This window comes from Styela clava, chromosome 12 (assembly GCF_964204865.1).
Source record: "Styela clava chromosome 12, kaStyClav1.hap1.2, whole genome shotgun sequence".
Taxonomy (NCBI): Eukaryota; Metazoa; Chordata; class Ascidiacea; order Stolidobranchia; family Styelidae; genus Styela; species Styela clava.
Window position 1 is genome coordinate 8,611,306 of NC_135261.1, and position 13,067 is coordinate 8,624,372.

Consider the following 13,067-nt stretch of genomic DNA (forward strand, 5'->3'; position numbering starts at 1 on the left):
CCGGCAATAAAAGGCATTTCAACGGAATTCATCAAACAGGCTTTTGGCAATACAAACCCTAAGGCTGTTTGGAAAGAATCTATGGTGCTGATTAACCTCTAAACCTTATGGAAAGCTATAATAAACCCAACACAAGAGGAATAGCTAATCAATATCATTCTAAAAGACGTACGATTGTTAACCCTTTGATCGCTAATAAACTGTTCGTCAATCATCCTGGCCTTGGCTAATAGATCGTTACTTCTATATATATATATATTAGCGTAACTTACATGGGGGGTATATAAATTTTGTGTATGCCGATGCAGGTCACTTGAACCCGATCAGTGTTGGAAATTGATTTTCACATCGAATGCAATTCGTAACTGTATTCTAATGTCGGTACACAGATCAATATTCTCGCTGGTTTTCACTCTGTTCCTATTGTAATAGCCATGATTAATTGATGTTGCACGTCTTCTAGCTAGATCCATTAATGTTAATCCAAATTAATGTTCTATCTCACATACGATCCATTCCCCAAACGAATCTCTTTCGATTTTGTTCTAGTGTAACTTGCCGGGGCAGATGGTTCATGGTTTATTTATAAAATTAGCATAACGCACGTGTACATTAGTAAAACCGCAGGGAATTAGAATTTTCGCAGTGTGTAATTACAGCACGCATGAGCATACATAAAAATAATTGGGCTGACGTTGTAAGTGACCGGGTATTTGCCACCTGCACACCTGGTACGATTCACCTACCTAGTACCTATGGTGCTTTCCCAATATATCTGACCTGGCACAGAAATCCACCTCCAGTCTCCTAGGTACGAAAATCTCTTTCGTTCAAACTCATCAACCCTGCCTGATTATCACACCGTTCTAATTCGGTATATTGAATGTGACAAAGCCGACAAAATGGTGCCATCTCACTTCAAGAGGTGCCTATTGAGCGACGAACTGCTTGACCTCATTTGCCTTTACGCAGTCGACGGGAGATGGAACGCGAGCCATCATGCGGATCGATCGATATGTTTCCATGGAGAAGTACTGCTTCAGATAGAGAAATATGGAAATAAAAGTCAGCATTGCAATGGGGGACCGTATTGCTATTAAATTATGATTTTTATATTACACTTGAACTGGTGTTACATTCGTATGATTCCTCACACGAAATGCAGTACACATTCTATTTTGCATCGAACTCACTAACAACTGGTTTCATAGTTTCAGAAAATGTATGTATGTCACTATATAAGCTACATGATCATGACACGCTTTTATCAGATTAATCTTGCAACTGCCGAAGCGCCAAATGTATCGCTAGTCGCCAGCTGCGGTGCACGTTATCCATTTTCAGTAATCAGTAATTTATTTCTTCACCATGCTAAAAATTCGAACTATACATATACAAATTAAAAGAAACATAAAAAAAGTCGCGTTCCAGTGTGAAGGAAGACGCCTAAAACCAATACTGGTTATCGAGCGGCGGCACCTTTGGGAAAGTCTAACCAAAGCCATTACAGTATATAATTAGACAGGCTGGTGTAACAAAAACGTGATAAATAGAATAAAATCAAACTGAATATCTTATTTACTAAATAAAAAAGGTAAGTCAAGGCGACGGTCGTTCAGATTCTAGAAAGAAAATAAAAGCGAGTCGCTGATGATCACGGCATCTCGAAAACGGATTCGAGCGAACCCGCTAAATCCCACCACCGGTCTCAAAATATACCACCAGGACTGTTTCATATTAACAAATGTGATATTAGGTCGTTTGAGCTTGTTCAGCTCGCAATTTCGCTACAGCACGGTCCAAAGAGATTGTGTGACTTATAGCAACTCAAACCGTCACGTACCACGTTTTAAACCTTACTCAGGGCTTTGTTTGCTCTCTCGAGTCTGTAGTCCGGTTTCATTATTACTTATCGATGTTAAGTATGTTGATAGGTATTTGTCTGTTAGATACACGCGATATCTCACGAAAGCGAGGTTGAATCTGCTCCAAATCTTGCATGTGCATTCATCATAGTTCGGAACAGAAGCCCATTGATTTTGGATGGATTATGTTGTATAATTAGCGAGTTAATAATTAATTAGTGATGGTACACACGGTGTCACTATGGAGTAAGACCACTGTTTTGGTGGATCCCCTAACCTCCGATCGATAAGTCTTCGGTTTCCAACCGAATTCTAGTTTTATTGTTGACAATTATGCTGAATTTGGAGTCTAAATTAACTTATTAGGTGTAGAAGACTGTTGCTGCACCGCTATTGGACATTTTTCTAAACTAAGCGCATTTGATGACAGGCAAAGCAAATGGCCCTGCAGATTCGAATAATCAGATTCATTTCCTGTAGAGGTGACATGTTGTTGCGTGTGCGCAGGCGAAAGCTCTATTCATATTCCTTTTTTCATGCCACCCAACTTCAACATCTGCTTTATTATCCCGCCGCTATAGCAAAAATGTAGCCTAAATTACAAACACTGAGCATACAAAAATAGGGGAAAGGCTTGTATTTATTAGTCACTAAAAGAAATCAGCAGCACTTTTTCTTTTTTGATTCCTTCCTTTTTTCAACAATCCAAAATCTGGAGTTTTCCTGGGATCAAAAGCAACATTACCAGGTGATGTGCTAACAGCAGTAGACTTGTCAAACTTTCTAAATGGTTGAATCTGAAATAAATTAAAAAGTAAGAATGAATATGCAATCACAGAAATTGCAACTAACACAAACTTATAAATAGACAATCAAATGATTTACTTTTACGGCAAGGTTGCACTTCATTGCAACAGAAAGTCCTATTATGGGTGTGTATCAAAAATGTTGTGTCCCACTTGTCCAGGGCAGGGCAAAGTGGGACGAGGGTGACACGACATTTTCGAGATAAAGTGGGTGTAGCTACATCAATCTAAATATCCAAATATAAAACAAAGTGAGCGCTTGGGTACTCACACACATGAAAACATATTTTCTGTATGAGTAACATACCTGTGTTTTAGACATTTCGAAAACTACTCTCTTTGGTGAATGTGCTGCAACTGGTTCCTGTATTTTCCTCTTTACTGCAACATTGTGTTTGTTTTTCTTCGCCTTATCGACTTTTGACGCTGCAACTTTAAAGAAGGTTGATATCGCAGGCACAGAGTTGGTATTTGATATTTGTGCAAATTTTTCTCCTTCAGTAATAGCATCATTGGACTTATTTTTCTTTTTCGGCACTTTTGTTTCCGATGTATTTATGTCACTTTCAGGTGCTTCTTCCAGAGCTTCACTTTTCTGCTTTTTCTTTTTCGAATTTGTTACTGATGGACTTTTCGCAATGATATCATTTTCATTACTAATTTCATTGCTGTTAGTTGATAGATTGGGATCAGTTTCATTCACGACTTCTGGCTTGAATAAGCTTTTCCTCTTTTTTTTGCGCTTCCTTAACGCTGGTTTTTCATGATTGTCAGATTTGGCAGTACTTGGTTTTTGAACATTGTTACTTAACGATTCAAGGTTATCTTTAGTGGCATGACCATCTACATCTGTTGAGCATACGATAGTCGGATTATCCTGTTTTACGCTATCATTTACGGATTCTTGATCTTGTGAATTGTGAGTTGCAGAATCCAACCACACCTTTAACTGTTTTTTGGATTTCAATTTGTCTTTGCGCTTCAACTTTTTCACTAAAGCTTGTTTACATTCTTGAATATCTTGTAATATATCTGGGATGTTTTCGGAAGGTTGGGGCTCAGTTTTGGAAATTTCTTTCGCTTCAGTTAGCATCTTTGCCTTTTTCTTGTCCTTTTTCTTTTTTGGAAGAAGTTCTGATACTGTACTATTGACGTCTTGCTCAGAAGTGCTGCTGCTACTTTCTTTCCCAAGATTTGAACCAATGATGATTGTTTTTTGTTCAATCTTTTTTTTCTTCTTCTTTTTCTTGGTAGAATTGACTGAAATAAGGAGGATTTAAATAAAGTAGGTGAGTCAGTAGGGAATTACGGTAGCTCTACAAAAAAACGCGGAGCAGAGTATATGTGGATAGGATTTACATATTTATCCCCGGAGATAGGAAAGCTGATAAGACGACTTAACCATATGGCGAACCACGGCCTCTCGTCCGCTTACTATTCCATGTCGGTATGGGATTAGTTAGCCATTTGTTTTCGAAGCATGAACCTGATGGTGGAGGAGGCCGTAACCGACCAGCGGTTACATGAACCACCGTTCGGCGGAAAAGAGTCCAGCAATCCTCTCGCACATAACCATCCCCGCATGGGATCACTATGAAAATGGAACTGATACTTCACAAGATGGCACTTACTCATGCATTAAACCTGATAATAATTATCAGTAAATATTAGATAAAGTAAATATCTCACAGATGCTAATGTAAAACACAGAACTTGCAGTTCAAACCACAGGGAAAATCACTTTCCCATTTGTATTTTTAACCAGTCAAATTGCAATTGAAAATGTCTATAAATTTGGCTCAAATCATTTTTAAAGAGTAGCAGGAAAAATTTGATTACTGTCATATATCATGGTTTGCACAAAAGTCAACAGAAGAGATAAAAAAAAGCTTTTCTATGGGTGGCAGATATCTAGATAACTTAATATTAACTGCAAATAGTGCCTCAATGTAAGTTTCCCTGACGTTTGACCACACTAAAATTCATCCTGTACTTTACCCACACAAAATATTTATATTTAAATATTATCATTTTTAGCAGCAAAAAAAGAATAAATAATGTTTATAAATATCCTTGGAAATTGTAATTATTACGTACGATAAGTGTTAAGTTACTGATGATTAGACATTCTCCTGATGCTCAGTGTAAACATCCATTTCAAGAAGTACAGTATTGATTTTTGTAAAATATATTGATAAATTTCTAGTTATCCACAGTTACCGTACCATTTATAGATGATTGATTATTATTGGTATCAACATTTTCAGATGAATCCACAAAATCTTCAAGACTTTCACTGGTGTTGGCATCAATATCTTCCTTTACATCTATAGCCTGTGAAACCGAAAAATTTCAATTATTATTTGAAAATAGTTTCTTTATAAAGCTATAATTAATTACAAAATATTTTCAAACATGTTTTCTCTACTTGAAAAGACTTTTTCAAAATAAGAAAGATGTAAAAAAAATTGTGTTGCTTTCCGAAGTCAAATACCTCTAGCAGGCATGCCATGCATACTGGGTACTCCCGTAGTGTGTGTACCAGGTTAGGGTTAGGCCATAATTTTATTCAGATTTTCCTCATTTTAGTTTCAGTCCCTTTACACAACTTGATGCAAAGTAGGCGAACAAAATTAGTTCCCCCATATTGATTATTGGTACACGCACTTCTGGAGTGCCGCATTTTGTACCATTGGCATAACTCCATACATAATACAAATAAAGACTCCTGTATGAGCATCCATAGCCCTAATGCACACAGCTTACCGTTGGGACCATTAAATCATCATCACTATTTACACCATCCTCGATTTGTCTTTTTCGTTTTCGCCTTTTTGTTTTCCGATATTCTCGTTTGTCTTCCATTTCTTTCCCGCTCTCAGATATGATTTTATTAGCTAAGTCTTCTTCCAACATTTTAACTTCATCTTCAGATGAATATTCTGCATCTGGAATATCGCTAAGCGGAACGCGGCCTTGAGCAAGCTCTCGAAACTTCTCTACCATTCGAAAGACCTAAATAAACCAACATATCATATTGAAAAATCAAGTACATGCCAACTAAGAACACTCTTCAGCTATGTGGACATAAATCATTGATTAATTGACTGCGATTTGAATGAAAGTTCAAATGTGATGGTGTTGCATGTTACAGTTTGAATGCCTGTTATAATAAACACCATTTCCCCACCAATTCACTATACTGTAAAAGATTGTGCACTGCTCAGTTAGGAAAACTTTCACAAATATTGAGCTGAAATCGTACTTTTAAACTTTCATAACAGATATTGAAAAAGCCTTCCCAGCAGACAATAAAAAAGGGCCTATGGCCAAAGTATGGTTTTCCTGAAGTTGGAAGCCGGGGATGGTTTAAACTTCTAAGATTTGAGATGAGGGATGTTGCACTAATCCCGATTTTTTCACGTTGTGAACAAACCTGAAATCAGCGCAACAGTGCCCCCACTCTAGATCAGGGGTTGGCAACTTTTCTAGTCGACGGGCCAGATGTCAAAATTTACCACAATTTGAACTTTTTTCAAACTGGAGTCTTTCTTAAAACTTAGAGTTTGGAGTCACAGCTAGATGTGAATTCAGCCCGAATGGGCCATCTTGCTTATTGTATTACCAAACCCACCAGATATGTACAGGTATGCAGCTTTCTCACATGCGCTTTCTCACGAAAAGTAGTTTTTATTGTATATTCTGTTTTTTTACCATGTTACGTTAACCAAGGTGTTGAATCTTTCCTTCGCATGTCACTGCAAATAGTAGCAAGAATAGCAATCTCTACATCCTACACCGAAAAGCATTACCTTTTTTCTATTTCTTGCTAACACACCATCTTGACTTGCCAGTTCAAATAAACGATCAGCAAGTCCGGAATAATCAACATTCAATGCTGTAATTGGTGACGAATCGTAACTTTCTGTTTGAGTATGACCTTTAACATTTATAGAAACTTCTTCCTCTGCGAGCAACTCAAGAGCGGGCTTAGAATTATCAATGAGTTCCTAGAAAGATAAGATAACAAAGAGGTCAATAATATGAAGAAAAATTAGTCAGATAGAACAGGGTTTCCAAACTTTTTGGGCCGCAGACCCCTATTTGTGAATCTTAGTTTTAACGGACCTCCATCCAATGTCGTATCAGTTTCTTTGTCTAATCAACGAGGAAGAATAATGTTTCATTATTTTGCCATCATATATGTAAGAGCTGAAAATGCTGCCTCAAACATGTAGGTCGTTGCAAAAGACAATCAAATTGTAATTGCCTTTTTTGACAGCAATGGATATTCGTTCACAACGCTCAACCAAAAAGATGCAATGGCTTTTTGATTGAAATCAATCATTGAAGATCGAATAGATGTTGCGGACCCCCTGTGCAATCATCACAGACCGCCAGGGTTCCGTGGACCCAGTTTGATTCATTAAAAATTTGTCTAGCTCAGAAAAGAGCACCACATCCGATATTTCTCAGAGTGAGATATTACGCAGAGGCAGTTCACAATATGATCAAGCTTTTCTATGCATTTCCCTCCCATATGATAAATATGTTACACCGAATCCTATTATGTAACATAAAATCAACATCACAAACCTGGAAGACGTTGGTTGCAACTGCATTGACAATGTCATAATTCTTTGCACTTGCCACAATGATACAGTATGGATCTAAAAACCTCAACACCTAAATTTGAAAAAGCAATGTAGGTTTATTCCATTTGTTGCATCAACAGTTACTCCCACAGCGAGGGTACCAGGTTAGGGTTAGGTCATACTTTTATTCAGATTTTCCCTATTTCAGTTCTATTACGAGTTCATGAACTGTCTGTGTTAGCCAAGTGAATATACCCCCTGCCCATAGGGTTAAGTCCCTTTACACAACTTGATGTAAAATAGAGGAGCAAAATTAGTTACCTCCATATTGGTACACACACTTCTGGAGCGCCCATCAACATGCCAAATTTGGCAAGCATTTATCATAGGACGTTGTATTTTGTGGTATACTCAATCCTTGCATTATGTATTGATCCATGTCGGGTATGGGATTAGTTAGCCAGGTATTTGTTTCAGATGCATGGACTTGATGGTGGAGGAGGCCGTAGACACTAAGTTGTTATGGGAATCACCCTATGGTGGTGGCGAGGAGCTCAGTAATCCTCTCGCACATAATTATCCCCCACAAGATTGTACCTGTGAACCCACGCAGAATAATCAGCGATGCGACGGCAAACATACTTCCTGACTGAACAAATAAAATACTAAATCTTACCATTTGAGAATCTAGTTCGTCTTTGCATATTTTTGATAATTCTTCCAGATATATGTCACTGAAGTGGTACTGCATACCAGATACAGGTTTTGTTGGACAAATCGGTCCATTTTTCAGGATAGCTAGAAGCCAATCTACGTTTCCAGCATCCCAACTTCGAGTTTTTAAAAACTCAAAAGCTTTTCGCAAGACGCATCGAACTAACAGATAGAATTTATCCATCCGAAGTCTATCTATTCCCTTCCATTCACGTTGCATGGTTTCAAGAAATGTATCAAAAAATAACATCGCTGTTTTTATATTGGAAAGCCTGAAACCAGAATGAAATATGTTACAAAATTTAAAACAAACTCATTTACCGTAAGACAGGATGTAGGTAACACATGTCATGAAATTTTATAAAAATTACAAAATAAAATTTCTGTAAAATGGTGTAAGAATAATTAAAATAAATCATTAAGAAAACTTAGGGAGTATCACAGACTAACAGTATTTGAATATGGACATACCCTGGCAAAAGATCTGATATTTTATTTGCAAGATCTTCTTGTACAAGAGGTTTATCAGACATCCACATGCAGTAAAATAATCCTTTCCAGATACTCAGCATCTCAATTCTATGAAATAAAATCGCATATCCATAGTTTAATATAATATTTTTTTACACCACTCAACATAAAGTGAGTAGGCTATGACTCTTCAGATCAGGGTTCCCAAACTGGGGTCCGCGGATCCCTGAGGGTTCGTAATGACTGCACACAGGGTCCACAAGGATATGAAGAGTCTGATCAATCTTTCAGCATTTTCAGCTCTTACCAATATGATGACAAAATACATGCAGAGTACTGTACACTGTGTTATCTTTCCTCGTTGGTTAGTCAGAGAAATTGATAAGGCTCAGGATGGGGGTCCGTGAAGTGGCGTGAACCTAGGATTCACAAACAGGGGTCCTCGCCACTCCGCGGCCCAAAAAGTTTGGGAAATTCTGTTTTAGACGATCACTCCCTATTCACTCAATACAAGGCTCTGGACAATTAGGAATTTTAAATTTGCCAAAACGACCTCAAACCTCCCAGTTAAATATAGCCACGGTGATGGAGAGCCTTTTAGAACAATCAGGAGTGGAGTCGAAATATTCAAACTTTCAATGCCAAAATAATAAGGCTATGGATAGGGATAGGATTTTATTTACAATCCTGATTTAACAATACATAGCATATTTGTGCAAAACTTGCAACATCACAGAATATTTAACTGTAGGTAATATTGAGACACATAGATTGTAATCTATCATTATTAGGAATAGTGAGCCCCGAAAAAAAAATCAAACTTTTTTATCTACAGTAAATTATACCAAGTTGTTCATCACCGAATTAATTTTTATTATTCTCTGCCTGAGATAAAAACAATGTAACGACAAAAAACATACACACCTCGTGAATCCACCATCTGTTTTTGCCGATCTGAGATTGAGAAACTGTCTTAATTTCTTCAGAGCTTTATCCCTACATCTTTTATCGTTTCCAGCTAACCGTCTGGCAAATTCAGCCTCGATTGAAGCAGGAGCCACAGCCATTTTGGGCTTTTCAAACAGGTAAATTTAAAATTATGACTAAAAGTCAAATATGAAAAAAACATAAATATATTTTAGAATATTATGGACATTAATAAATATTTGACTAATTCGTAATAAAGAACTTGGAACATGTGAACAATAGCAAAAAATTGGCATTTAAAAATATCAAAAAAAGATGCTAAATTTCATGCTCAATTATCAAGAGTTCACAATCAGTTGTTTATAAAAAACACGCTTTTCGACTATAAAAGCCATGTTTAGCAATCGGAAAGAGACACTGAGAAACAATATTTTTTTAATAGGATGGTCAATGTCAATACATTTATCACATTTAGTTTAAATACTGCAATAAAATGCCTGCAATACTGCCCAGTGACATCTCTCGATAGAACTGCCATCATTTTCACACCATGAAACAATATAAAGAGCATTCTTATACCAAATATAGATTTATAGCCAATTAATAAAAGGTATAATCCAAATATGTAGCCTACCAAATGTAGCCTGCCAAATGTAGCCTGTCAAATATGTAGATAATTTAACAAACTCAAGTTGCAATCAGCAACTCACTAGGTAATGTAATAACCTGTAGGTAATAGGTTCTGCCACTGATTCATTTGCAGCCAAGTCAAGTTCACTAAAAAAAAATATTTGATTGTACCTGTATAATAATATAAGTTAACAACAACATTTTTAAAACTAATTATCGTTTCCGGTAGCCTATCAATCATAATCAGATCATAGTTACTTTGAAACAGCTGATTTGACTTTCTTGTCATTAAAAAACAATTGTCCTTCATCAAGCAAAATTTTACTTGTAATATTTAATTCTTCCAATTGAGTTTTACTGTTTAATTTTTCCATCAAATTAAGCAAAGTTGTTTCACCATTAAGAAACTTTGCAATTCCATGGGTAGTGAAGCCAATTCTATGATCAGTCACACGATCTTGATGATAATTATAAGTCCTAATTTTATCGGAACGCTCCCGATTTTTGACCTGCTGTTGACGAGCTTTAGTGAGAGCACTTTGTTGCATACTATGTTTTTCTGATGCTAATATAGCTTCTAGCATTTGCATAGCACGATCCTTATTATCATGTTGAGATCTTGTAGCATTACATTCAACAATCTTTCCAGTTTTAATATGTTTTAATCGAATTGCGGATTCAGTTTTATTTGCGTGTTGACCACCTGAAGAATTAGAGCGTTTAAAACGTTGAACCTCCACATCTTTTTCATCAAGTGTTTCAGTTCGATTGCTAAAAACTGGAAGTAAAGCGACGGATGCTGTACTGGTGTGTATTCGTCCAGCTTTTTCTGTCTCTGGCACACGTTGTACCCTATGGGTACCAATCTCATTCTTAAACAATTGATACATATTTCTATCTATAAAATTTATATTTGCTGAAGACTTCTTCAATCCTCCAATATCAGTATACTCGACATTTAAAATTTCAAAATCATGTCCAAATCTTATACAAAAAGATTGATACATTTCGAGTAATTCTGATGCAAAAAGCATGGCTTCTTGACCCCCAACGCCCGCTGACACTTCGAGAACTGCGTTGGAAACTTGATTATCACCGTGCATTATTTCAAAAAGCTTCGACACAATTATTTCATTACATGACTCTATTTCTTTCAAAAGTTCTTCTTTTTCATCTTCTGCAATTTTAATTAAATCATCTTTTTCATCAGATTTAGCTTCAGTTAATGCTTCAGATACAAAAGATTCAACTTCTTTTAAATTATCATGAACACCGTACAGATTATCAATATCATTGTTCAAATTTTCCAATTTATGAATCGCAACCTTAGGATTGCTCCCAAAAAACTCTAATAATGAAGGTGGCCATTTTGTCTTTGAGCTAGATTCTATATTTAAACGTCCATAAGCAAACTTGAAATAATCAAAAAGATCTTTATGGTGAATCTTCTCTCCTTTCATAATCGAAGACGTAGACAATTGAACAGCATGTCTGATAATGCCACAACATGTAACTGATTTGTGTAATAATTGAGATTTATTGCAACAAGTCCGAGTGAGGAATGTTAGAAACATAATACAGGTTAATCCTGTAATTATAGTCTAAATAACAAACCTAGAACTGATGAACAACAGAATAGCAAATTCACAGATTCCAAAAATATCCCCAATATCTGAATATTTAGATATATGAAAATAAATAAGATGAAATTTGGTAGGAGACATTTCTTTAGTTCTTTACTGCTGTACTGCCTAACTGATACAGTGATATGGGACATGCATGCAATAAATTAAATATAGATGTTACTTTGACAGATTCATATTCAGATATTCTATTTCCATCGTGCATGAAGTATTGTACCGACACAAGTAATAAAAAAAATGGTAACAATAATATCAATTGAAATAAAGAGACATACAATATTACTGCAAGTGATAAATTGATCAAAATCTTAAAACTGTAACAAGCAATGATTTAGAGAAGAACATTTTGTTTGAGTAATAGGCGACTGAGTGGGGTGCCTTTTTGCATTGATAGCATTATGGAATTTGAAAAGAAAAAATTATGATGAATTATTTGACTGATAATTGTTGATTCTATAGTGAATTTAAACTATAAGTTATTTAGAACACTATATCATTGATATTCAGGGTCTCATGTAGTTCCTACCTAACATACTTCTAGTGGGCGTAGCATGACAATTTTTTCACGTATCAATCCTAACCCCCACCTGACTACACCATCCAAAAATTACATCATTACCACGTCACAGTGAAGTCTGAAAGTAATAGAGCCCTTCAAACTATATGAACTCGTCGCAACGATTCCAATAAGAGAGAGATCGATAACGTCGGTCAGTTCTTCTGTTCTTTAGCGTCGGCGCCAATGCCATTTCGGGCGATTGTACGTATATTTGGCAAGCTCAGTCTATGACGGGATTGTGATCTCGTAGTGACGTAATTTTTGGATGGCGTAGTCAGATGGGGGTTAGGATTGACATATCAAAAAATTGTTATGCTACTCCCACTAGAAGTACGTTACGAAAAAGGTACGAAAATACACGAGACCCAATATTCAGATATTTAAGTATTATCAAGGCATTTCAGTAAGTGTGGCCCTCGGCTAGCTTACGGGAGAGTGACAAGTGTCCATCCTCATTTTTTGTCCAACTTACGCCAATTGTCACTTCTACACTTCAACATTCAGTTCGACTGTCAGACTGTTCGATAACAATTCACTCATTCAGATTCTATAAGTTCAGAACTTTATCATAACTCACAATTCAGCAATTCTGTAATTGAATATTTCATGTTGCAGTGTTTCGTCCGCTTGAAACATGTAATAGCCTACCTACTCCACTCAATTACGCGAGTTACCGTATGTTATATCCCTATTCTACATGCGTCAGTCAGCAGACATATACATACATAAGCATATGAGGTCCCAACTTTTTTTTTTTGCCAAATTCAAATCCATTGCCAAATCGGATTTATACAAATGATAGTTTTGGTATATCCAAATAATCAAATATATATTTCAATATTATTGCATGAGGTCCA

At 36.3% G+C, this 13,067-nt stretch overlaps 2 protein-coding genes across 2 annotated transcripts; both read right to left on the reverse strand.

The window, feature by feature from the left end:
• Positions 1 to 2,487: 2,487 nt before the first annotated feature.
• LOC120329709 (uncharacterized) lies at positions 2,488 to 9,578 on the reverse strand. The gene is made up of 9 exons (XM_039396487.2): positions 9,376 to 9,578; positions 8,452 to 8,559; positions 7,943 to 8,252; positions 7,268 to 7,357; positions 6,484 to 6,681; positions 5,438 to 5,686; positions 4,897 to 5,005; positions 2,979 to 3,931; positions 2,488 to 2,662 (listed from the first exon to the last, which is right to left on the reverse strand). Exons 1-9 carry the CDS (start codon positions 9,516 to 9,518, stop codon positions 2,516 to 2,518), a joined length of 2,307 nt encoding a protein of 768 aa, XP_039252421.2. The 5' UTR covers positions 9,519 to 9,578; the 3' UTR covers positions 2,488 to 2,515.
• A 640-nt stretch (positions 9,579 to 10,218) lies between these two features.
• LOC120329710 (peptide chain release factor 1-like) lies at positions 10,219 to 12,191 on the reverse strand. Its single transcript, XM_039396488.2, has one exon. It carries the CDS (start codon positions 11,580 to 11,582, stop codon positions 10,263 to 10,265), a length of 1,320 nt encoding a protein of 439 aa, XP_039252422.2. The 5' UTR covers positions 11,583 to 12,191; the 3' UTR covers positions 10,219 to 10,262.
• Between the last annotated feature and the right edge of the window lie 876 nt (positions 12,192 to 13,067).

What these genes read in the sequence shown, in the direction of transcription:
- LOC120329709 (XM_039396487.2), bottom strand. Translation starts at nt 9,518, where the DNA reads ATGGCTGTGGCTCCTGCTTCAATCGAGGCTGAATTTGCCAGACGGTTA. An exon ending in ACAGATGGTGGATTCACGAG is followed by an intron (nt 8,560 to 9,375) that starts GTGTGTATGTTT and finishes TTTATTTCATAG; the next exon opens with AATTGAGATGCTGAGTATCT. An exon ending in TAGCAAGAAATAGAAAAAAG is followed by an intron (nt 5,687 to 6,483) that starts GTAATGCTTTTC and finishes TGGTTTATTTAG; the next exon opens with GTCTTTCGAATGGTAGAGAA.
- LOC120329710 (XM_039396488.2), bottom strand. Translation starts at nt 11,582, where the DNA reads ATGTTTCTAACATTCCTCACTCGGACTTGTTGCAATAAATCTCAATTA.